The sequence below is a fragment of the Nomascus leucogenys genome, chromosome 10, assembly GCF_006542625.1.
Source record: "Nomascus leucogenys isolate Asia chromosome 10, Asia_NLE_v1, whole genome shotgun sequence".
Lineage (NCBI taxonomy): Eukaryota > Metazoa > Chordata > Mammalia > Primates > Hylobatidae > Nomascus > Nomascus leucogenys.
The window spans coordinates 3,776,687-3,803,331 of record NC_044390.1 but is presented as its reverse complement, the minus strand read 5'-3'; the positions used below and the strand labels follow the sequence as shown (position 1 = coordinate 3,803,331).

Below are 26,645 nucleotides of genomic sequence, written 5' to 3'. Positions count from 1 at the left end.
CCTACAGGGGCTGGAGAAGTCAATGGAACTGATTCTCCCGAGTCTCCAGAAGGAATGCAGCCCCGCAGATGCCTTGATTGTAGCCCAGGAAGAACAGGGTCTGATTTCTGTCTCCAGAAGTGGAAGGGGTCAGTGTGTTCTCTCCTGCCGCCATGTTTCTGATAATGTTCTCCAGCAACAACAGGAAACAACACAGGAACCCAGGTGAAGGACAAGTTAAGAAACCAAACAAGAAGGTTGGCTACCCTGAGATCAGCAAGGGTGCACTGCTGATGCCACCACCAGGCTGGAGCCGCATAGGGAGGGATCGACAGGGAGAGTCGGGGATGGAGGGTGAGAGAGAGAGAGAGAGAGCATTAGGCCATAGAGCAGGGGAGCGAGTTCTCAGCTCAGGTGAAGGCAGCTGTGAAAAGGAAGAACCTCCCTGAGGAAACTGCCTCTTCTCCTTCCAGGTCTATATGGGAAACCTTCTCTCTCAGCCCAGCCGGGCCCCATGGTTCAGGCAGGAGAGAATGTGACCTTGTCCTGCAGCTCCTGCAGCTCCTTTGACATGTACCATCTATCCAGGGAGGGGGAGGCCCATGAATTTAGGCTCCCTGCAGTGCCCAGCGTCAATGGAACATTCCAGGCCGACTTTCCTCTGGGCCCTGCCACCCACGGAGGGACCTACAGATGCTTCGGCTCTTTCCGTGTCTCTCCCTACGAGTGGTCAGACCCGAGTGACCCACTGCTTGTTTCTGTCACAGGTGAGGAAAACCCATGTCTGTCCCATGTCCTATGATCCTAGAGGCTTAGCTGAGGAACTTCCTGCTGATGATGGGAGAGGCATGGACGGATGCAGAGACAACACTCAGCCTGTGTGAGGGCGGGATCCGGGTGCAGGATGGCAGACAGGGCACCTCCAAACCCTCCTGCGTGGCCTGCATGGAGGCCCGTAGTCAGGGCTCCAGGCACCCAGGCAGATGGAGAAAGTGGTCAGGACAGACCCAGAGGAGGGAGACTGGGCTCAGTTTGGGGAGATCAGAGGTTCCCTCAGCCGCTCAACCTTACCCATTTCCCAGAAGCCCATCGTGGCCTCTCACCCACAAAGATATGTCATCACCAGCAACCCCTACACCTTTTCTTTTCCTTTGAAAAAATGCTGATTGAGGTTAAATATACTTATATAATTTACCAACTTCACCATTTTTAAGTGTAAAATCTAGGGATCATAAATACCTTTATATGCTATGTGCGGTGGCTCACACCTGTAATCTCAGCATTTTGAGAGGCCAAGGCAGGTGGATCATTTAAAATCAGAGGCTGGAGACCAGCCTGGCCAACATGAGGGAACCCATCTTTACTAAAAAGACAAAAAAAAAAAAAAATTAGCCAGGAATGGTGCCATGCGCCTATAATCCCAGCTACTTGGGAGGCTGAGGCAGGAGAACCGCTTAAACCCAGGAGGCGGAGGTTGCAGTGAGCTGAGATCATGCCACTGCACTGCAGCCTGGTGACACAGAGAGACTCTGTCTCTAAATAAATAAATAAATACACTTATATTCTTTTTTTGTTACCCTTCACCCCTTCCTTCCTAACCTCTGGTATCCACCATTCTACTCTCTACCTTCATGAGGTCCACCTTTTACATCCTGCATGTGAGTGAGAAATGGGAATCTTTGTAATCACCTCCAGGTCCATCCATATGGCTGCAAATGACAGGATGTTACTCTTTCTATGGATGAGTTGTCTCCACTGTGTGTGTACTACATTCTCTCTATCCATTCATCCACTGATGGGCAGGTAGGTTGACTCTACATCTTGGCTACTGCAAACAGTACTGGAACAGTCATGGGAGTGCAGATATCACTTCGATACACTGAAGTCCTTTCCTTTGCATTTACACCCACTAGTGGAATTGCTAGATCCTCTGGACGTTCTCTTTTTAGGTTTTGTTTTATGCTTTTTGTTTTTTTGACATGGAGTTTCACTCTTGTTGCCCGGGCTGGAGTGCAGTGGCACCATCTGGGCTCACTGCAACCTCTACCTCCTGGATTCGAGCGATTCTCCAGCCTCAGCCTACCGAGTAGTTGGGATTACTGGCGCCTGCCACCACGCCTGGCTGATTTTTGTATTTTTAGTAGAGACGGGGTTTCACCACGTTAGCCAGGCTGGTCTTGAACTCCCGACCTCCAGTGATCTGCCCACTTCAGCCTCCTAAGGTGCTGGGATTACAAGTGTGAGCCACAGTGCCTAACTTCTTTTTATTTTTTGAGGAACTTCCATATTCTTCTCCTCCGTAATGGCTGTACTAATTTACATTCCTATCAGTGGATCAGGGTTCTCCTTTCTCCACCACCTTGCCAGCATTTGTTTTGTCTGTCTTTGAGATAAAACCCATTGTAATGGGGTGAGATGACAGCTCCTTGTGACTTCATTTGCATTTCTCTGATGATTGGTGATACTGAGCACGTTTTCATATATGCCATGTTCATTTGTATGTTTTGTTCATTGAGAAATGTCTGTTCAGGTCTTTTACTAATTTTATAATTAAATTATTAGTTTTATTGAGCTGTTTGAGCTTCTTTTATATTCTAGTTATTAATCCCCTCTCAGATGCATAGTTTGCAAATATTTGCTCCCATTCTGTGGGTTGTCTCTTCTTCACTTTGTTGGTTGCTTCTTTTGTGGTGCAGAAGCTGCTTAGTTTAATATAATCTCAATGGTCTATTTTTTTTTTTCTGATTACTTGTGTTTTTGAGGTTTTAAACAAAATGTCTTCCCTCAGACAAATGTCCTGGAGCATTTCCCCAGTGTTTCCTTTTAGACGTTTAATGGATTCAGGTCTTAAGTCATTAATCCATTTTCATTTGATTTTTGTGTATGGTGAGAAGTAGAGGTGCAGTTTCATCCCTCTGCATGTAGATATCCAGTTTTCCCTGCACCATTTATTGAAATGACTGTCCTTTCCAGATTGTAGATTCTTGGAACCTTTGTCAAAGTCCATTGGATATAAATGGGTGGATTACATCTGTGTTCTTCATTGTGCTCCATTGTTTTATGTGCTTTTCTTTATGCCAGTGTCATGCTGTTTTGCTTACTACAGCTCTGTAACATATTTTTAAGTCAGGTAGTGTGATGCTCCTGTTTTCTCCTTATACCTTGAGGTCTCAAGACAGTTGGTATCACGTACAATGATTATGGAGAAGGGGATGCCAGGAGCCCCAGGGCCCAACATTAGATAATAGAATGTTGACCATGAACCAACCTCAAAGATTTCCATTGAGTAGAAGACAGGCATCCTCATTGCCACACCTCTCTCCTGTCCTGTGTTCTAGGAAACCCTTCAAGTAGTTGGCCTTCACCCACCGAACCAAGCTTCAAAACTGGTAAGTCAAGGACCCCTCTTATCTCTGCTTTTAGAAACCTGGGGAGATGGAAGCCTTGGATTCAAGCATTGGCTCAGCACCTGCCAGCTCTGTGACTGTGGGCCTGTCTTCCGTTATCTCTGAACCCCAGACACTCCAACAGCGAAAGGGATCTGGGCCCAGCACAGGGCTCTGTGAATTCTCTTAATCTTTAATTTTCTGCTGCTGAGACCTCAGGGTAGAAAGATGAGTGCAAATCAGACGTTCTTCTCAGGGAAAATGCGGTGTTTGTTCTGCCTGCATCCCTAACTGGAGGACAAATGCCTGGGGGCTTGAGACAGGGAAGGAAGGGGAAAATTTCTGAGGGTGGGGTGTTTGTAGAGAAGTTCTACTTGCCAAGGAATGAGCTCCTGTCTGTCATGATCCAACCCTGGTTGACTTAGCAAAACAAGAGCTTTGTGGTAAGAGAGAACATAGTTCATCCATGCACGTGACACTTCCACTTACTCGTTCAGCCACTGCCCCACGCTCAGACTGTGCAGTGTGGAACCTTTTCCTATGTTGCCATAACAAATTTCCACAACCTTCATACATGGAAACCACGTTTTCAAAAAATATCTCACGGTGCTGTAGCTCAGAAGTATGAAATGCATCATCTCACTGGGCTGAAATCAAGGTGACAGCAAGGCTGCCTTCCCTCTGAAGGTTCCAGGCAAGAATCTGCTTCCTCACTTTTCCCAGCTCCTAGAGGCTCCCAAGTTCCTTGGCTCCTGGTCCCCGTCTTCCTTCCTCAAAGTCCACAAAGGCTGGTCACGTCGCTCACACGGCATCACTCAGACCCTTCTTCCCTGTCCACACCTCTTTCTCTGAATGTTACTCTGCCTTCTTTCTCATCTTTTAAGGACTTTGGCATTCTATTGGAAACGCCAAGATAATCCATCATAGTTTCCCTAAAATCATCTAGGATACCCTCCTTTTAAGTTTAGCTGATTAGCAACCGTTATTCCGTCTGCAATCTTCATTCCTCCTTTAATGTCAAATAACATATTCACAAGATGTGGAGACTGGGACATGGACATTTTGGGGTGGGGCGGCATTCTCCTCCTTTCCACAAATGGTAAACAGGATGCATGTGGCCTCTGCTCTTAGGACCCTGATATTGCAAAGAGTTAAATGGGAGGGCAGAAAATGAATGCACAAGTGGACCAATAAATGAATGATCCACTGGGAAGCATCTGTGCATGAGATTGATTGATTGGTTGTTTTTATGAGACAGAGTCTCCCTCTGTGCCCCAGGCTGGAGTGCAGTGGCGGGATCTCGGCCCACTGCAGCCTCCACCTCCCAGGTTCAAGTGATTCTCCTCACTCAGCTTCCCGAGAGGCTGGGATTACACCCATGTCCCACCATGCCTGGCAAATTTTTTTTGGTATTTTTTTTTAGTACAGACAAGGTTTTACCATGTTGCCCAGGCTGTCTCAAACTCTCAACCTTAAGGGATCCGCCCGCCTCAGCCTCCCAAAGTGCTGACATTAGAGGCGTGAGCCACGGTGCTGAGCCGTATTTTAAAATAAATAATAGATAATGATGAGTGTATAATTTCAGGTGACAGAGAAGTTCTCGCTGATCAAATAATACTTGTGACCTTAATGAAAAAAATAGATCAATCCCTGGAAGATTGGCGGAAGGATTTTCCACACACAGCTGTCAGCCGTGAAGGCACAAAGGTGAAAACAATCTGATGTTGAAGGAAGAGGCTCTGCCTGAAATGCTGGGAATGAGATGGGGAGAATGGCAAGTCGACCGGGTACACAGGAAACTAAGGAGGAACAAGGAGTGTGTGTTTTATACTCACAGCCATTGGATTCACCTCGGGGCTAACTGGGAATCCCTACATGATTAATAGTGACTGACATGAAAATCAGGGGGACCCAGGTGCGTAACTGGAATCTAGGAGACGGTAGAAAAGGCAATTCCCGCCCCACTGGTGAAATGTGGTGCTGATTTAGACACTAAATGAATGAAAGATGAACACAAGATGTGTTTGTGAGGTAGAGTAATTTGCAGGGAGGGCTTGCCTAGTTTGATTTTTCCTAATTGTTTAACTTTCACTTCATTAATTTCTTTCTGAGATTGATTTTTCCTACATGTAAATCAGTACTTGGCAGACGAGTGCTAGATACATGAGGGGTGGTGCAAAGGAAGAAACCTATTATCATATAACACACAAGGTTCTGAACGGTGGCTCACACCTGTAACCCAACATTTTGGGAGGCTGAGGAGGCCGGATCAAGTGAGGTCAGGAGTTCCAGATCAGCCTGGACAACATGGTCAAACCCCATCTCTACTAAATATACAAAAACTAGCTGGGCGTGGTGGCTCATGCCTGTAATACAAGCTATTCGGGAAGCTGAAGCAGGAGAATGGTTTCAACCAGGGAGGGAGAGGTTTCAGTGAGTCAAGATTGCATCATTGGACTACATCCTAGGTGACAGAGTGAGACTCCATCTCAAAAAATAAAAATAAAAAATACGTAAATATAACATACACGAATGACAAAGGCACACCAATTCCAATCATCATTTTTCTATTTCTCTATAATGACTTCTTTGATCCTTTATCTTATCCGTAAGAAAATCAGGTGAAAACATCTTCCTTATTTGGCTTTCTGTGAGCATGAGATCATATGGAAAATGTGAAACCCACCAGCACAGGTCCTGGAATAGAGAACGTTATCTGTTCATGGCATAAAACTTGCCCCTTCACCCAAATCCCCCACCTCACCCCTACTTCCAATCACATTAAGTGGGGAGGTAAAAACTAATATTCTTTGGAGTTCACATCTTAGACTCAGAGACCAGTGCCAGCCCTATCTCCTGGTCACCTTTTGTACTAATTCACAGAAAGACAGGCTGTATTGAAGCAAGAGATGACGGAGGGGGTGGTCCTTTCCCCAGACTCTTGGGTGGAACAGCAGCCTAATATCTGACTCCCAAGATCACAAAAGTAGCACGTTGCCCACGGGCTTCATCATTATTTCCTCACTGTTTGATATAAGACAGTTCAACCTCACTTCTGTTGATTTCAATGTCACTGTTTTTTCATTTCCTTGGAGAATGTAATTTGTCTGAGTCAAGAGGGTTGTGGATGTAGAAACTGTAAAGCACATTCACTGTGTATCAATCCCAGTCCAGTCTTCCCAGAGAAGACTCTAAACACCTCCTGACTGCACCTGGGGCTGTGCCAATTTCTGTCACTCGCCGTCACTCCAGGGAGACAGAACACACAGAGAATACATGACATAAGCAGGTTCATTACTTATAGATAAGCAGCAAGTGACAACAGAAACCTTCCTTTCAGGGTGAGCCAGTTCCCCAAGGCTCAGAAAAGCTGCTCAGGACACATGGAGTCACCTCATGTGCACTGTAGCTGGGGGAACCCAGAAAGCAGCCCAGCCTGGGTTTTGTACCCTGGAGCCACAGGAAGCACTCAGCTAAAGCACTGCATGACGTCCTCCTCCGGGAGAACAAGAAGGCAGCCCAGGCTGTTCTGGGACCTTCCTCCTGATCTCAGGACGTTGCTGTCTTAGTCTATTTTTGTTGCTATAAAAGAACACTTGAGCCTGGGCATCTTCTAAAGAAAAGAGATGTGTTTGGTTCACTGATCTGCAGGCTGTACTAGAAGCAGGACACCAACATCTATTTCTGGCTGCGGCCACAGGCTGCTCCCACTCTGACAGAGGAGAAGGGGGGCCTGCGTGTGCAGAGACCAAGGAGATCACATGGCAAGAGAGGGAGAAAGCAGGTGTGAAGGAGCTTCCAGGCTCTTCTTAAGAATCAACTCTCCAGGGTACTCATAGAGGGAGAACTTGCTAACCCCGTCCTCTGGGGACAGCATTTAATCTATTCATGATGGATCCACCCCCATGACCCAAACACCTCCCAATAGGCACGACCTCCCACACTGGGGATTAAATTTCAAAGTGGAGTTTGGAGGGGTCAAACATCGAAACTATTGCAGTTGTATCATCAGCACATTCTCCTGTTATTATGAAAACTATAACTGAGAAAGCAGGAGAAAGCTGGGTCTCCCGCCACGTGGGTGCTTGTCCTAAAGAGGTGTTTTATGTGGTTGCCTGGCAACCAAGAAATGAGAGCCAATCCACAAAGAGGAACTGCTATGGTTAGCTTCTTATTGGATTCCCATCTTTCTCCAGGTATCGCCAGACACCTGCATACTGTGATTAGGAACTCAGTGGCCATCATCCTCTTCGCCATCCTCCTCTTCTTTCTCCTTCATCGCTGCTGCTCCAGAAAAAAAGAGTAAGCCTCATGAAGCAGAGGCCAGAGAACTCAGGGCCATGTGGGGAAGCAGGATGGGAGCACGCAGATGTGTGTTCCTCACTGGCAGGAAGGTCTCTGGCCCAAGGAAGGAGCCAGAGGCAGGGCTTTGTAGAGAGAGCACCAGACACCCTGCCCCTGCCTTTAGCTCACAGACCATTGCCTGATTGTGAACCGTATCCTCACATCCCCTGCAGCCACTCACATCCAGGAGAAGGATCCATGACAGGCAGAAAGTGGGAGATAGAATCACTGGGATGGGAACTGAGAGCTCTTCATGGAATGGGGTCTTGCACTCAGAGAGATGGCATGTCTGAGTCTGGCTGTTGGCAACTGAGGGACCTCAGGCACCTACAGCCTCCCCCTGTGTGTTGGTATCTGTTCATGAAATGGGGACCCAGAAGTGCCCTCCGAGCTGTTTTGATGACTTCTGTCTCCTACAGATGCTGCTGTAATGGACCAAGAGCCTGCGGGGGACAGAACAGTGAACAGGGAGGTAGGTGCCCCTCAGCCCAGCCTCATGGATACAGTCTTATTCCCTAATAGTGAAATGTGAATAATGTGAGCACCCTCCCTCACTGAGCATTTCCCTCTCTCCAGGATTCTGATGAACAAGACCCTCAGGAGGTGACATATGCACAGTTGGATCACTGCGTTTTCACACAGAGAAGAATCACTCGCCCTTCTCAGAGGCCCAAGACACCCCCAACAGATACCAGCGTGTACACGGAACTTCCAGATGCTGAGCCCAGATCCAAAGTTGTCTCCTGCCCACGAGCAGCACAGTCAGGCCTTGAGGGGGTTTTCTAGGGAGACAACAGCCCTGTCTCAAACCCGGCTTGCCAGCTCCCATGTACCAGCAGCTGGAATCTGAAGGCGTCAGTCTTCATCTTAGGGGATCGCTCTTCCTCACACCACAAATCTGGTGTCTCTCTCTTGCTTACAAATGTCTAAGGTCCCCACTGCCTGCTGCAGAGAAAACACACTCCTTTGCTTAGCCCACAATTCTCCATTTCCCTTGACCTGTGCCCACCTCTCCAACCTAACTGGCTTACTTCCTAGTCCTACTTGAGGCTGCGATCACACTGAGGAACTCACAACTCCAAACACACAAGAGGCTCCTTCTTAACACAGCACTTAGACACGTGCTGTTCCACCTTCCCTCATGCTGTTCCACCTCCCCTCAGACTATCTTTCAGCCTCTGTCAGCAGTAAAACTTATAAATTTTTTTTAATAATTTCTATGTAGTTTTCCCTCCTTCAAATAAACATGTCTGCCCTCATGGTTTCGGTAATGGGACTCTTTTCTTGCCTAAGGCTTCCGGTGTTATTATTACTATGTCCATATAACCCCATCTGTTCTCCACTAGGTTCTCACCCCTGGACTCTGAGCTTCTGGAAGCAGGGTGGAGCCTGATTTTTCTCTGAGACTCCAATTTCCTTCCAAAGATGCAGCACATAGGAGGTTCCAAGGATCGTGAATCAGATGAACAAGTGATATTCTTACTCTCTGCAGACCTGGAAAGCTGGCAGAGTCATTCCACCATGAAACATTTGTAGAGTCACAGGCCTTGTTAGTCTCATCTCCACGGGGACACATATCAACACATCATCTTTCATACTAGAAATATACAGTCGCTCCTCCATATCTGTGGGGTTTACAGGTGTTTATTGAACCAACAATAAATCAAAAATATTTTGAGAAAAAAATCCCTGAAGTTTCGAAAAGCGAAAAACTATGTTGAATCGACACAAATTGAGTGGTGTGTAGGCTGTGTCAGGAAGTATAAGTAATCAAGAAGATGATTTCATGTATACAGGAGGATGTGCATGGGTTATATGCAATTGCTATGCTATTTTTTTTTTTGAGACAGTATCACTCTCTCACCCAGGCTGGAGTGCAGTGGCGCGATCTCAGCTCACTGCAACCTCCACCTCCCAGGTTCAAGTGATTCTCTTGCCTCAGCCTCCCCAGTAGCCTCCCCTACGATTACAGGCACGTGCCACCATGCACAGATAAATTTTTTTTTTTGTATTTTTAGTAGAGACGGGGTTTCAGAATGTTGGACCAGCTGGTCTTGAACTCCTGACCTTGTGATCTACCCAACTCAGCCTCCCAAAGTGCTGGGATTACAGGCGTGAGCCACGGCGCCCAGCTTCACTAGGCCATTTCCTGCAAGAGGCTTCAGCATCTGCAGACTTTGGTATCTGAATGGGGATCCTGGAACCAATCACCCAGGAATAGTGAAGAACCACTGTATATAATTTTTATTTGTCAATCTTAAAAATAAAGCATAAAAAATTTACAACAACAAGATAAAAAATAAGAAGTGTTTTTATAGTGTGAGGATAAGTTTAGATTTATTTTTTCCTACGTGTAACCCTAGGGTCCTGTGTTATTTGTTGAGAAAATATTCTATTCCTCCTTAAACTACATGGCAGCCTTTGTCAACTATAAAGGGACTGTGTATCCACGGATGTATTTTAGACACAGTTTTCTGCCCAGTGGTTCTCTGTATCCCCTCTCATGAGGATGCTGCATTTTATATAAACTTATAGAACCTCTTAAAATTTGGTAACCTGAGTCCTCTGATTTGTTATTATAAGTTATTTAGTTTGCTTTTTTTTTTTCTTGAGACAGACTCTTCCTCTGTCACCCAACCTGGAGTTCAGTGGCTTGAGCTCAGCTCAGGGCAACCTCCGCCTCCCAGGTTCAAGCAATTCTCGTGCCTCTGGTTTAGTACTAGACACTGAAGCAGGAAAATTAGAATGGCTTTTTGTCACAATTCCTCTGATAATGCTAATAATACCTCTTAGATATCTTGCACATTACACATGAAGAAGAGTTTGAATCTCAGATAAAAACAAAAATACATCAAAAGTCTTTAATGTAAGCACAGAATTCAATCATCTTGTGTATGAGAGGTTCGCTCTGAGACGTCTTTTGAGTCTGGTCATAGTGAATGACGCAAGGTGGCAATCGTAGTCACAACAATTTCCAGGAAGCCATGTTCCGCTCTTGAGCGAGCACCCACTGGGCCTCATGCAAGGTAGAAAGAGCCTGCGTACATCACCCTCCCATGATGTGGTCAACATGTAAACTGCATGGGCAGGGCGCCAGATAACATCCTGTGTGCTGCTGAGCTGAGCTGGGGCGCGGCCGCCTGTCTGCACAGACGGCACCATGTCGCTTATGGTCGTCAGTATGGCATGTGTTGGTGAGTCCTGGAAGGGAATCGACGGAGGGAGTGCGGGGATGGGGATCTCATCCTGGAGGTAAAGATATGGGCCTGGAGGGGAGATCTGGGTCTGATGTGGAGATATGGGACTGGAGTGAGTTCTGGGCCTGAAGTGGAGATGTGGGACAGGAAGTGTTGATCTGGGCCTGGAGCCTGGGTCTCTGCACAGCCGAGAGCCCTGTTCTTGGCAGCAGGTAGGCAGCGAGGCTAAGTTTACCTTCAGCCCAGCAAGGGCCTGGCTGCCAAGACACACAGCCCAGTCGGGGCAGCAGGGTGCCCTGCTTTGCGTGCGGATGGGATGGATCCTCCATCATGATCTTTCTTTCCAGGGTTCTTCTTGCTGCAGGCGGCCTGGCCACATGAGGGTGAGTCCTTCTCCAAACCTTAGGGTGTCATCTCCCCACATAAGAGGATTTTCCTGAAACAGGAGGGAAGCCCAGTGGGGGATTTTCTTATGAACAAGGATGAGGAGACCTGGGGGCGCTCAGCCCACAGTTCTGACCTTGCCCTCCCCAGCCTTCCTTTCCCTTGGCTGGGTCAGGTTTTGTGGGAACCCGGGAGGGTAGACTGGGGTCCCCCAAGCTGGGCTGTGCGGGGGGGATGTGGTGTCACCGGCAGAGGAAGGGAGCAAAGCAGTGCTAGGAACAGCAGGCCTCTGAGGACAAAGGTGTAACTCACACCCTCCAGCGTTTCCGTGACGGTAGGGGCTGCAGTGTGGCTGCTGTCATTCTACCTAAGAGGTGGGGGAACCACAGCCATGGCCCTGACATTCCAAATCCTCTGATGGGGGCTCAGTTGTGTATTGTGGTTCACGCATTGGCTGATATTCCATTCACAAAGGACATGCCCTCGACTCCATGTCTATTTGTGTTGTTTTCTGTGAGTAATCTTGCAGTATTCAAATCTAGTAAGAGTCGCTTATTCAGCACTTGCTCAAAGTTCTCAGCTGACACTTGTTGTAGGGAGGCGCCAAGTCTATCCCAGGTGGGTCCTTCCTGTAGCCCTGGCCACCCAGGTGTGGTAGGGGCCTTAGAAAGGTGGAAAGTGGGGAGAATCTTCTGAGCACAGGGAGGGAGGGGCGGCTCCACATCCTCTTCTCTAAGGCAGTGCCTCCTTCTCCCCAAGGTGGTGAGGTCAAGCCCTTGCTGTCTGCCTCGCCCAGCACTGTGGTGCCTCCAGGACATGTGACTCTTTGGTGTCATTCTTATCTTGGGTTTAACAACTTCAGTCTGTACAAGGAAGACGGGGTGCCTGTCCCTGAGCTCTACAACTGAATATTCTGGAACAGCCTTTTAATGGGCCCTGTGACCCCAGCACACGCAGGGACCTACAGATGTTGGGGTTCACACCCACACTCCCCCACTGTGTGGTCTGCACCCAGCAACCCCCTGGTGATCATGGTCACAGGTCAGAGGGCTCCTGTCTGGGATTCTCCTTGTCCCACCTCCTAAGTCCCAGAGCTCCTGGTGGGCGTGTCCTTGAGGGTCCCATCACGCAGGCCCTGACTGTATTTGGGGGAAAGGGGCATTGAATACAGGGAAAGAGGTGCTGTGGTGGGAAGAATAATTGTCCCCAGTGATGACTACATTCTAATCCCTGGAACCTGTGACTATTTATGTTATAGGGGAAGGGACTGAAGGGGAAGATGGAGCTCAGGTGGTTGATGAGTTGACCTTGAGATGGGGAGACAACCTGGACTGTCCCTCTGGGCACAGTGTAATCACAAGGGTCCACATGAAAGGAGGAGGAAGAGGGGAGTGGGGATTAGAGCAGCGCAATGGGAGTCTCCATCAGCTTTGAAGGTGGAGGAAGGCCACGAGCCATGAATGCAGGTGGCCTGTAGAGGCTGGAAAAGTCAAGGAACTGATTCTCCTGAGTCTCCAGAGGGAACGCAGCCCTGCAGATGCCTTGATTTTAGCCCAGGAAAAACAGGGTCCGATTTGTGTCTCCAGAAGTGGAAGGGGTCAGTGTGTTCTCTCCTGCTGCCATGCTTCTGATAATTTTCTACAGCAGCAACAGGAAACCAACACTGGAACCCAGGTCAAGGACAAGTTAAGAAACGACACAAGGATAGCCGGGCGTAATGGCAGGCACATGTAATCCTAGCGACTCAGGAGGCTGAGGGCAGGGGAATCACTTGAACCCAGGAGACAGAGGTTGCAGTGAGCCGAGACCACACCACTTCACTCCAGCCTGGGCGACGGAGTGAGACTCTGTCTCCAAAGTTAATTAATTAATTAAAGAAACCAAACAAGGAGAAGGTTGGCTACCCTGAGATCAGCAAGGGTGGGGTGATGATGCCACCACCAGGCTCCATCCACATAGGGAGGGGTTGATCCTCCTCAAACCAGCACCAGGAGCCAGCCTATGGAAGCTGGCACCATGGAGAAGGCACCGACATGGCGAGAGTGGCTCCCAGTCCCCGCCAGGAACAGGGTGTGTGGACACTGGTGCCTGCCTTGCTGATCAGTTCATACCTCCTGCCAAGGATTCCAGTTCATCCAAAAGAGATTGAACCAGGCTGCTAAGAGCCTGGACGTGCAGCCTATCCTGGTTCCTCTTCCACCCCCACATAGACAGCAGGAAAGACATTAGTGCCAAATAGATACAACAGCCCAAGAGATGAGGCTGAGCCCAGTGGGAAGGAAATCAGAGGCTACTAGAGACAGAGGGACAGAGAAGAGGGAGGGAGACAGATGGAAGGACCTGCACTGGGAGTTATGGGCACAGAAAAGAACATGAAGACACAGAGAGGAAGGAGAGAGACAGACACCAGAGAGGGGAAGCCTCCCTCATTCCAGGTGCCATGGATGGGATGATAAAGAGAGACGCCTTCTAAACTCACAACCTCTCTTCCTAGGAGTCCACAGAAAACCTTCCCTCCTGGCCCTCCCAGGTCCCCTGGTGAAATCAGAAGAGACAGTCATCCTGCAATGTTGGTCAAATGTCATGTTTGAGCACTTCCTTCTGCACAGAGAGGGGAAGTTTGAGGGCACTTTGAACCTCACTGGAGAGCTCCATGATGGGGTCTCCAAGGCCAACTTCTCCATCGGTCCCATGAGGCACGACCTTGCAGGGACCTACAGATGCTACGGTTCTGTTACTCACTCCCCCTATGAGTGGTCAGCTCCCAGTGACCCTCTGGACATCGTGATCACAGGTGAGAGTGTCCGGACATTCTTCTCATTGTCATTGGGACACAGAGTGAATGATCCAGGACTTGGAGGCCCAGGTGGTTGTAAGGAAGATGAGCGTGGGGTTCTTATGAAGAGAGACTGACTTGGTGAGGTCTGTACCAACAGAGACAGAAAAACAGGAGACACAAGTACAGACCAGGTGTCATAACAGAGGACAGACACAGGGGCCATACCGGGGGTTAGAAAAGACAGAAAGAGTTAAAGGAGACAGACAGACAGCCATGTCCCAGAGAGAGGTGTCCTTCCATGCTGACTTTGCTCAGAGACCTGGCACAAGTTAGCAGTTTCATTTCTGTTTTACCTCCACAAAGTGTTCTCTACCAGGAGAACCCAAGGACACTCATATTTCTGACCTGAGTTGGGCCCTGTGGCCTCAGCCTTGTGGAACTTACAGATACCGTGTTTATTCTGACACCTCTGCCTTCCATGCAATGGAGAGTAATCTTCCCAGGATATCGTGGCCCCAGAACACCAACCCCTGTATGCCGTGTCAACTTGCGGTCCCCACACTGGATTCTGAGGCTCATATTCAAAATAATCCCACATATGAGAGGATCACTGAGAGACACAGAGAGAAATCAGGGACACCAAAAAGCAAAGACATAAACAGACAGAGAATGAGCCAGAGGAAGGAGATTGAGAGACTCACAGACACACAAAGAGAGAGAAAAGAGGGCAGAGAAGTGGAGAGAATGATGGAAGGGAGCAGAGAAAAGCCCTAAAATTAGAGCCCTGAGGGAGAGGCACAAGGACATAGAAAGATGGAGATGTGGGGACGAATTGCAGCGATTCCAAAGAGAACTAGAGAGACCGAGAGACAGAGCAAGACAGATGATAGATGGATAGATATAGATAGATGATAGGCAGGTAGATGATAGATAATAGGTTGTAGATACATAGATGATGATTGATGGATTCATTAACGGATGATACATAGAGAGGATGATGATGAAGATAGATAGATAATACATAGAGATAGAGAGGCAGACAAAGAGAGAATCATAGAGAGAGGGAGATGATACATAGATATAGATAATAGATGATTGATGGATGGATAGACAATTGATAGATAAATAGATGATATATAGATACAGATGAGAGGTAGAGAATTTGTAGATAGGCACCAAATAGATAAATAGATAGCTTGATAGATAATAGATAGAAATATGCAGAAAGTTATGAACAGGACACAAAGTGAGAAACTCAGAATTTAAAAAAGTAACATCAAGTCAACCAATCCAAGGGGAGTCAGAGAGAATAAAACAATCCAAAAAGGGAAAACATATCTAGAGGTGGGGAAGTGAGGTCAGAGACCTAGAGAGACAGACAAGGTGGAAGGAGGAAATAGACACGAAGAGAGATGGGGGTGGAGGGTGAGAGAGAGAGCATTACGTCATAGAGCAGGGGAGTGAGTTCTCAGCTCAGGTGAAGGCAGCTGTGACAAGGAAGAACCTCCCTGAGGAAACTGCCTCTTCTCCTTCCAGGTCTATATGGGAAACCTTCTCTCTCAGCCCAGCCGGGCCCCACGGTTCAGGCAGGAGAGAATGTGACCTTGTCCTGCAGCTCCAGGAGCTCCTATGACGTGTACCATCTATCCAGAGAGGAGGGGGGCCATGAACGTAGGCTCTCTGCAGTGCCCAAGGTCAACGGAACATTCCAGGCAGACTTTCCTCTGGGCCCTGCCACTCACGGAGAGGCCTACAAATGCTTCGGCTCTTTCCGTGACTCTCCCTACGAGTGGTCAGACCCAAGTGACCCACTGCTTATTTCTGTCACAGGTGAGAAACCCCATATCTGTCCCATGTCCTACGATCCTAGAGCCTTAGCTGAGGAGCTTCCTGCTGATGATGGAGAGAAGGATGGACAGATGCAGAGAGAAGACGAAGCTTGTGTGTGAGGGCGGGGTCAGGGCACAGGATGGCAGACACGGCACCTCCAAACCCTCCTGCACGGCCTGCATGGATGCCCGCAGTCAGGGCTCCAGGCACCCAGGCAGATGGAGAAAGCGGTCAGGAGAGACCCAGAGGAGGGGAGACTGGGCTCAGTTTGGGGAGATCAGAGGTTCCCTCAGCCCCTCAACCTTACCCATTTCCCAGAAGCCCATCGTGGCCTCTCACCCACACGGAGATGTCATCACCAGCAACCCTTACACCCTTTTCTTTTTGTTTGAAAAAATATTTATTGTGATTAAATATACCTATATAGCTTACCACCTTTAACATTTTTTTTTGAGGTGGAGTCTAGCTCTGTCCCCTACGCTGGAGTGCAGTGGCACAATCTCAGCTCACTGCAACCTCTGCCTCCTGGGTTCAAGCGATTCTCCTGCCTCAGCCACCTGAGTAGCTGGTACCACAGGTGCACACCACCATGCCAGCTTACTTTCTTATTTTTAGTAGGGGGGGTTTCACCCTGTTGTTCAAGCTGGTCTCGAACTCCTGACCAGGTGATCCACCCACCTCCCAAAGTGCTGGGATTATAGGCATGAGCCAACGCGCCCGGCCACGTTTACCATTTTTAAGTGTAAAGCCTAGTGGTCATAAATACATACATTTGTTTGTTTGTTTGTTTGTTTGTTTGTTTGTTTGTTTGTTTTACCCTCCACCCTTTTCTCCCTGGCCTCTGGTAGCCACCATTCTACTCTCTCCTTTCATGAGATCCACCTTTTAGCTCTTGTGTATGGGTGAGAAATGGGAATCCAGTTCCATCCATGTGGGTGCAAATGACAGGATGTTATTGTTTCTATGGATGAGTAGTCTCCACTGTGTGTGTACTACATTCTCTCTATCCATTCACCCACTGACGGGCAGGTAGGTTGACTCCACATCTTGGCTACTGTGAACAGTGCTGGAACAGTCATACGAGTGCAGATATCACTTCGATATATTGATTTCCTTTCCTTTGGATATAAACCCAGTAGTGAAATTGCTGGATACTATGAAAGTTCTCTTTTTAGTTTTTCGTTTGTTGTTTTCTTTTTATTTTTGAGACAGTTTCCCTCTGTGCCCAGGCTGGAGTAAAAGTGATGTGATCTTGGCTCATTGCAGCCTCCGCCTCCTGTGTTCAAATGATTTTCCTGCCTCACCCTCCCTAGAAGCAGGCATTACAGGTGCACGCCACCATCCTTGGCTACTTTTTGTATTTTTTAGTATAGATGGGGTTTCCCCATGTTGGCTGGGCTGCTCTCAAACTCATGACCTCAACTGAGGTGCCCGCCTCGGTCTCGCAAAGTGCTGGGATTACAGGCATGATCCACCGCGCCCAACCTCTTTTTAGTTATTTAAAGGACTTCCATGCTTTTCTCCGTAATGGCTGTACTGATTTACACTCCTTCCAACAGGGTACCAGGGTTCTCCTTTCTCTACCACCTTGCCAGCATTTGTTTTGCCTGTCTTGCAGCTAAAAGCCATTTTATTTTATTTTATTTTATTTTATTTTATTTATTTTAAGATGGAGTTTTGCTCTTGTCACCCAGGCTGGAGTGCAGTGGCGCGATCTTGGCTCACCGCAACCTCCATCTCCCAGGTTCAAGTGATTCTCCTGCCTTAGCCTCCCAAGTAGCTGGAATTACAGGCACAGGCCACCACGCGCGGCTAATTTTTGTATTTTTAGTAGAGACAGTGTTTCTCCATGTGGGTCAGGCTGGTCTCAAACTCCCGACCTCAGGAGATTTGCCCACCTCGGCTCTCAAAGATCTAGGATGACAGATGTGAGCCACCACGCCCGGCCTAAAAGCCATTTTAATGGGGTGAGATGAAAACTCACTTTGATTTTAATTTGCATTTCTCTGATGATGAGTGATACTGAGCACTTTTTCATATGCAGGGAAATTTCATGTCTTTTGCTCCTTTTTCAATTAAATCATTTGTTTTATTGAGTTCTTTGAGCTTGTTATATTTCTAGTTATTAATCTTGTCTCAGATGCATAGTTTGCACATATTTGCTCCCAATCTGTGGGTTGTCTCTTCACTTTGTTGGTTTATCTTTAGCAGTGCAGAAGTTGCTTAGTTTGATGTAACCCCAACGGTCTATTTTTTGCTTTGATTACTTGTGTTTTGAAGGTTTAAAACAAAATGTCTTTCTTCAGACAAATGTCCTGGAACATTTCCCCAATATTTTCTTCTACGTGTCTCATAGGTTCAGGCCTTAGACTCACATCTTTAATCCATTTTCATTTGATTTTTTGTGTATGGTGACAGGTAGAGGTGCAGTTTCATTCCTCTGCATGTAGATATCCAGTTTTCCCTGCACTGTTTATTGAAAAGACTGTCCTTTCCTGATTGTAAGTTCTTGGCACCTTTGTCAAAGTCCATTGGATGGGCTGGGCATGGTGGCTAACACCTGCAATTCCAGCACTTTGGGAGGCCGAGGCGGGTGGATCACCTGAGGCCAGGAGTTCAAGATCAGCCTGGCCAACATGGTGAAATACTGTCTCTACTAAAAATACAAAAATTAGCTGAGCATGGTGGTCAGCACCTGTAATACCACTACTCGGGAGTTTGAGGCGAGAGAATTGATTGAACCCAGGAGGCTGAGTTTACAGTGAACCGAGATTGCACCTCTGCACTCCAGCCTGGGTGACAGAGCGAGACTCTATCTCAAAAGAAAAAATAAAAAACCATTAGATGTAAATGCATGGATTATATCTGTGTTATTCATTCTGCTCCGTTGTTCTATGTGCCTTTCTTTAGGCCAATGTCATGCTGTTTTGCTTACTACAGTTCTGTAACATATTTTTAGATCAGGTAGTGTGATGCTCCTGTTTTCTCTTTATACCTTGAAGTCTCAAGACAGTGGGCATCACATATAAAAGCTATGGAAAAAAGGATCCCAGGACTCCCAGGGCCCAATATTAGATAACAGAGTGTTGGCCATGAACCAACCTCAAAGATTTCCATTGAGTAGAGGACAGACACCCTCATTTCCTCACATCTCTCCTGTCTCATGTTCTAGGAAACCCTTCAAACAGTTGGCCTTCACCCACTGAACCAAGCTCCAAAACCAGTGAGTACAGAACCCTCTTATATCCGCTTTTGGAAACCTGGGGAGGTGGAAGCCTTGGATTCAGGCATTGACTCAGCATCTCACAGCTCTGACATCATGCGCCTGTCTTCAACCATCTCTGAACTCCAGATACTCCAACAGCGAAAGGGATCTGGGCCCAACACAGGGCTCAGTGAAATCTCTTAATCTCTCATTTTATGGAGCTGAGACCTCCTACAAGCTAGAAGAATGATTGCCAATCTGACATCCTTCTCAGGAAAAATGCAATGTTTGTTCCGCCTTCGTTCCTAACTGGAGGATAAATTCCTGGGGGCTTGAGAGAGGGAAGGGAAGGGAACATCAGATGAGAGTGGGTGTTTTAGAGAAGTTCCACTTGCCAAGGAATGAGCTCCTGTTGGTCATGAGGCAACCCTGGCTGACTCAGCAGAGCAAGAGCCTTGACGTAACACAAAACAGAGCTCATGCACACACACTTCGACTCACTGATTCATTCGGCCTCGGCCCCATGCTCAGGCTGTGCAGTAGGGAACCTTTTCCTATTGTTGCCATAACAAATTTCCACAAGATTCATGGGTGAAAACAAAACAGTTATTTAATTATCTTACAGTGGGGTAGCTCAAAGTATGAAGTGCATCTCACTGGGCTAAAATCAAGGTGACAGCAAGGCTGCCTTCCCATTGAGGGTTCCAGGCGAGAATCTGCTTCTCACTTGTCCCAGCTTCTAGAAGCTCCCACATTCCTTGGCTCCTGGTCCCCTTCCTCCTTCCTCAAAGCCCAAAAAGGCTGGTCACAACTCACATGGCATCACTCAGACCCTTCTTCCTTACCACACCTCTTTCTCGGAATGCTGCTCTCCCTTCTTCCCCTTCTTTTGAAAACTTGGGGATTCTATTGGGTTCACCAAGATAAAAATCCATCATAATCTCCTGGAAATCATCCAGGATACCCTTATTTTAAGTTCAGCTGATTAGCAACCGTAATTCCATCTGCAATCTTCATTCCCCCTTTCATGTAAAATAACATATTCACAAGCTATGGAGATGAGGACATGGACATTTTTGGGGTTGGGTGGCATTCTTCTTCCACAAATAGTAAACAAGATGCATTTGGCCTCTGTTTTTGGGACACTGCTATTGCGGGTGGTTAAATGGGAGGACAGAAAATGTATGCACAAGTGGACCAATAAACAAATGATCCATTGAGAAGCATCTGTGCATGAAATCTATTTGTTTATTTATTTGTTTACTTACTTACTAACTTATTTATTGAGACGGAGTCTTGCTCTGTCATCCAGGCTAGAGTGCAGTGGCATGATCTCAGCTCACTGCAACCTCCACCTCCTAGGTGGAAGTGATCTCCTCCCTCAGCCTCTCCAGTAGCTGGGATTACAGACAACCACCACCATGCCCTGCTAACTCTTTTTGCATAGTTTCTGTAGAGAGGATGTTTCACCATGTTGTCCGGGCTGGTCTCAAACTCCCAATCTCAAGTGATCAAACAGCCTCTGCCTCCCAACGCACTGGGATAAGAGGCATGAGCCACAGGGCCGAGCCAAATTTTCAAATCAATAATAGATAATGTTGAGTGTATAATTTTAGGTGACAGAGAGGGTCTCACTAATCACATATTTGTGATGTTAATGAAAAAAATGGATTCAACCCATGGAAGACTGGTGGAAGGATTTTCCACACAGCTGTCAGCCGTGAAGGCACAAAGGTGAAAACAATCTGATGTTGAAGGAAGAGGCTCTGCCTGAAATGCTGGGAATGAGATGGGGAGAATGGCAAGTTGACTGTAGAGAGATGGAGAGCACACTGGGTACATAGGAAACTAAGGAGGAACAAGGAGTGTGTGTTTTATACTCAGCCGTTGGACACACCTCGGGGCTAACTGGGAATCCCTACATGATTAATAGTGACTGACATGAAAATCAGGGAGGCCCAGGTGCGTAACTGGAATCTAGGAGACCGTGGAAAAGGCAATTCCTGACCCACTGGTGAAATGTGGTGCTGATTTAGACATTAAATGAATGAAAGATGGACACAAGATGTGTTTGTGAGATAGAGTAATTTGCAGGGAGGGCTTGTCTAGTTTGATTTTTCCTAACTGTTTAACCTTCACTTCATTAATTTCTTTCTGAGATTGATTTTTCCTACATGTAAATCAATACTTGGCAGAGGAGTGATAGATACATGAGGGGTGGTGCAAAGAAAAAAACCTATTATCATGTAACACACAAGGTTCTGAACGGTGGCTCACATCTGTAACCCAACATTTTGGGATGCTGAGGAGGCTGGATCAAGTGAGGTCAGGAGTTCCAGATCAGCCTGGACAACATGGTCAAACCCCATCTCTACTAAATATACAAAAACTAGCTGGGCGTGGTGGCTCATGCCTGTAATACAAGCTATTCGGGAAGCTGAAGCAGGAGAATGGTTTCAACCAGGGAGGGAGAGGTTTCAGTGAGCCAAGATTGTGTCATTGGACTACACCCTAGGTGACAGAGTGAGACTCCATCTCAAAAAATAAAAATAAAAAATACATAAATATAATATAACATACACGAATGACAAAGGCACACCAATTCCAATCATCATTTTTCTATTTCTCTATAATGACTTCTTTGATCCTTTATCTTATCCATAAGAAAATCAGGTGAAAACATTTTCCTTATTTGGCTTTCTGTGAGCATGAGATCATATGGAAAATGTGAAACTCACCAGCACAGCTCCTGAAATAGAGAACATGATCTGTTCATGGCATAAAACTTGCCCCTTCACCCAAATCCCCCACCTCACCCCTACTTTCAATCACATTAAGTGATACAGATAGATCATGGGGAGGTAAAAACTAATATTCTTTGGCGTTAAGATCTTGGACTCAGAGACCAGTGCCAGCACTATCTCCTGGTCACCTTTTGTACTAATTCACAGAAAGACAGACTATAGTGAAGCAAGAGATAAGGGAGGGGGTGGTCGATTCCCCAGACCCTTGGGTGGAACAGCAGCCTAATATCCGACTCCCAAGATCACAAAAGTAGCACGTTGCCCACGGGCTTCATCATTATTTCCTCGCTGTTTGATATCAGACAGTTCAACCTCACTTCTGTTGATTTCAATGTCACTGTTTTTTCCTTTTCTTGGAGAAGGTATTTTGTCTGAGTCAAGAGGGTTGTGGATGTAGAAACTGTAAAGCACATTCACTGTGTATCAATCCCAGTCCAGTCTTCCCAGAGAAGACTCTAAACACCTCCTGACTGCACCTGGGGCTGGGCCAATTTCTGTCACTCGCCGTCACTCCAGGGAGACAGAACACACACAGAACACATGACATACACACGTTCATTACTTATAGATAAGCAGCAAGTGACAACAGAAACCTTCCTTTCAGGGTGAGCCAGTTCCCCAAGGCTCAGAAAAGCTGCTCAGGACGCATGGAGTCACCTCATGTGCACTGTAGCTGGGGGAACCCAGAAAGCAGCCCAGCCTGGGTTTTGTACCCTGGAGCCACAGGAAGCACTCAGCTAAAGCACTGCATGACGTCCTCCTCCGGGAGAACAAGAAGGCAGCCCAGGCTGTTCTGGGACGTCCCTCCTGATCTCAGGATGTTGCTGTCTTAGTCTATTTTTGTTGCTATAAAAGAACACTTGAGCCTGGGTATCTTCTAAAGAAAAGAGATGTGTTTGGTTCACTGATCTGCAGGCTGTACTAGAAGCAGGACACCAGCATCTATTTCTGGCTGCGGCCACAGGCTGCTCCCACTCTGACAGAGGAGAAGGGGGGCCTGCGTGTGCAGAGACCAAGGAGATCACATGGCAAGAGAGGGAGAAAGCGGGTGTGAAGGAGCTTCCAGGCTCTTCTTAAGAATCAACTCTCCAGGGTACTCATAGAGGGAGAACTTGCTAACCCCGTCCTCTGGGGAGAGCATTTAATCTATTCATGATGGATCCACCTCCATGACCCAAACACCTCCCAATAGGCACAACCTCCCACACTGGGGATTAAATTTCAAAGTGGAGTTTGGAGGGGTCAAACATTGAAACTATAGCAGTTGTATCATCAGCACATTCTATTGTCATTATGAAAACTATAACTGACAAAGCTGGGTCTCCCGCCACGTGGGTGCTTGTCCTAAAGAGGTGTTTTATGGTTGCCTGGCAACCAAGAAATGAGAGCCAATCCACAAAGAGGAACTGCTATGGTTAGCTTCTTATTGGATTTCCGTCTTCCTCCAGGTATCGCCAGACACCTGCATACTGTGATTAGGAACTCAGTGGCCATCATCCTCTTCGCCATCCTCCTCTTCCTTCTCCTTCATCACTGCTGCTCCAGAAAAAAAGAGTAAGCCTCATGAAGCAGAGGCCAGAGAACTCAGGGCCATGTGGGGAAGCAGGATAGGAGCACGCAGGTGTGTGTTCCTCACTGGCAGGAAGGTCTCTGGCCCAAGGAAGGAGCCAGAAGCAGGGCTTTCTAGAGAGAGCACCAGACACCCTGCCCCTGCCTTCAGCTCACAGACCATTGCCTGATTGTGAACTGTATCCTCACAACCCCTGCAGCCACTCACATCCAGGAGAAGGTTCCATGACAGGCAGAAAGTGGGAGACAGAATCACTGGGATGGGAACTGAGAGCTCTTCATGGAATGGGGTCTTACACTCAGAGAGATGGCATGTCTGAGTCTGGCTGTTGGCAACTGAGGGACCTCAGGCACCTACAGCCTCCCCCTGTGTGTTGGTATCTGTTCATGAAATGGGGACCCAGAAGTGCCCTCCAAGCTGTTTTGATGACTTCCGTCTCCTACAGATGCTGCTGTAATGGACCAAGAGCCTGCGGGGGACAGAACAGTGAACAGGGAGGTAGGTCCTCCTCAGCCCAGCCTCATGGATACAGTCTTATTCCCTAATAGTGAAATGTGAAAAATGTGAGCACCCTCCTTCACTCAGCATTTCCCTCTCTCCAGGACTCTGATGATCAAGACCCTCCGGAGGTGACATACGCACAGTTGGATCACTGCGTTTTCACACAGAGAAAAATCACTCGCCCTTCTCCGAGGCCCAAGACACCCCCAACAGATACCAGCGTGTACACGGAACTTCCAGATGCTGAGCCCAGATCCAAAGTTGTCTCCTGCCCACGAGCAGCACAGTCAGGCCTTGAGGGGCCCCTCTAGGGAGACAACAGCCCTGTCTCAAACCCGGCTTGCCAGCTCCCATGTACCAGCAGCTGGAATCTGAAGGCGTCAGTCTTCATCTTAGGGCATCGCTCTTCCTCACACCACGAATGTGAACATGGCTCTCTCTTGCTTACAAATGTCTAAGGTTCCCACTGCCTGCTGCAGAGAAAACACACTCCTTTGCTTAACCCACAATTCTCTATTTCCCTTGACCCCTGCCCACCTCTCCAACCTAACTGGCTTACTTCCTAGTCCTACTTGAGGCTGCGATCACACTGAGGATTCACAAACATTCAAGAGGCTCCCTCTTAACACGGCACTTAGACACGTGCTGTTCCACCTTTCCTCAGACTATTTTTCAGCCTTCTGTCATCAGCAAACCTTACAAAAATTTGTTATGATTTCAATGTATTTCTCTCCTCTTCAAATAAACGTGTCTGCCCTCATTCCTTAGGTGACTCTTTTTTTGCCGAAAGTTTCCGTTGTTATCATTACCATGTCCACATAACCCCATCTGTTCTCCACTGGGTTCTCACCCCTGGACTCTGAGCTTCTGGAAGCAGGGTGGAGGCTGATTTTCTCTGGGACTCCAATTTCCTTCCAAAGATGCAGCACATAGGAGGTTCCAAGGATCGTGAATCAGATGAACAAGTGATATTCTTACTCTCTGCAGACCTGGAAAGCTGGCAGAGTCATTCCACCATGAAACATTTGTAGAGTCACAGGCCTTGTTAGTCTCATCTCCACGGGGACACATATCAAAGCATCATCTTTCATACTAGAAATATACAGTCGCTCCTCCATATCTGTGAGGTTTGCAGGTGTTTATTGAACCAACTATAAATCAAAAATATTCAGAGAAAACATCCACAAAGTTTCAAAAAGCAAAACTATGTTGAATGGACACAAATGAAGCTGTGTGTAGGCTGTATCAGGAATTATAAGTAATCAAGAGACGATTTCGCGTACACAGGAGGATGTGCGTGGGTTATTTGCAAACGCTGTGACATTTCATGTAAGAGGCTTGAGCATCTGCAGATGGTGGTTTCTGAGTGGAGATCCTGAAAGCAATCACCCACGAATAGTGAAGGATGACTGCATATAGCTTTTATTTCTCAATTTTAAATATAAATCATAAAAAATTACAATAACAAGGTAAAGAAACAAGTGTTTTATAGTGTAAGAATACGTTTAGATTTATTTTTCTCTATGTGTAACCCTTGGGCCCATGTTATTTATTGAGAAGACATTCTATTACACCTTAAACCACACAGCAGCCTTTGTCAACCCTAAAGGGACTGTGTGTACACGGATGTATTTTAGACACTGTTTTCTGCTCAATGGCTCTCTCTGTGTCCACTCTCTTGAGAATGCTGCATTTTATGCAGCCTTATACAACCCCTTAAATCTGGTAGCTGGAGTCCTCTAGTTTTTTATTATAGGCTGCTTGCTATGCTTTTTTTATTTTTCTTGAGGCAGAGTCTTGCTCTGTTGCCCAGGCTGGAGTGCAGTGGCATGATCTCAGCTCACTGCAACTTCAGCCTCCCAGGTTCAAGGGATTCCGTGCCTCAGCCTCTTGAATAGCTGGCATTACAGGTGCCTGCTACCAGGCATGGCTAATTTTTGTATTTTTAGCAGAGACGTGGTTTCACTATATTGGCCAGGCTGGTCTCAAACTCCTGACCTCGGTGGATCGCCCACCACGGCTTCCAAAGTGCTGGGGAAATTGATTTTCTATAGCATTATGTTACTGGATATTTCTGTAAAATTTAAAATGAGGGAGGCAGAGAGACAGAGAGAGAGCAAACCATGAGTTGGGACTCTGGAATCTTGGGTCATGAGACAAATTCTAGATAAAACTACAAAAATCCAGAATTTACATGTTGTGATTTTTGCTGATAAAGTACAATTCTAAGATTGTCAACAATTGCATAATCCTTCCCTGGGAATTTAAATCATTTAAACTGGTTCTGCTGTAATACTAGAAATACAAGCATGAAACATTCTAATGGTTTATTAGTCACAATTACTCTGAAAACCTTAATAATACCTATTAGATAGTTTGCATATTACATATGAAGAAACGTTTGAATCTCAGATAAAAACAATAAAAATACATGAGAAGTCTTTCAAGTCAGCACGGATTTTACGCATCTCGTGTTCGCGAGGTTGGATCTGAGACGTGTTTTGAGTTGGTCATAGTGAAGGACACTAGATGTCAATTCTAGTGAGAACAATTTCCAGGAAGCCATTTTCCGCACTTGAGCGAGCACCCACTGGGCCTCATGCAAGGTAGAAAGAGCCTGCGTACGTCACCCTCCCATGATGTGGTCAGCATGTAAACTGCATGGG

The 26,645-nt window shown here is 47.0% G+C and overlaps 2 protein-coding genes across 2 annotated transcripts in view; both read left to right on the top strand.

The window, feature by feature from the left end:
• Positions 1 to 8,559, top strand: part of LOC100595837 (putative killer cell immunoglobulin-like receptor like protein KIR3DP1) — a 30,759-nt gene extending 22,200 nt beyond the window's left edge. Inside the window, 6 exon segments of the mRNA XM_030819647.1 lie at positions 453 to 746; positions 3,318 to 3,368; positions 7,562 to 7,681; positions 8,129 to 8,181; positions 8,286 to 8,444; positions 8,446 to 8,559. Of these exon segments, the coding sequence (XP_030675507.1) occupies positions 453 to 746; positions 3,318 to 3,368; positions 7,562 to 7,681; positions 8,129 to 8,181; positions 8,286 to 8,444; positions 8,446 to 8,559 (791 nt within the window).
• A 2,310-nt stretch (positions 8,560 to 10,869) lies between these two features.
• LOC100600482 (putative killer cell immunoglobulin-like receptor like protein KIR3DP1) lies at positions 10,870 to 24,354 on the top strand. The gene is given in 10 exon segments (XM_030819646.1): positions 10,870 to 10,903; positions 11,254 to 11,289; positions 12,050 to 12,331; positions 13,785 to 14,084; positions 15,606 to 15,899; positions 19,072 to 19,122; positions 23,357 to 23,459; positions 23,922 to 23,976; positions 24,081 to 24,257; positions 24,259 to 24,354. Coding segments are annotated over 10 exon segments (1,428 nt in total).
• Positions 24,355 to 26,645: the final 2,291 nt, after the last annotated feature.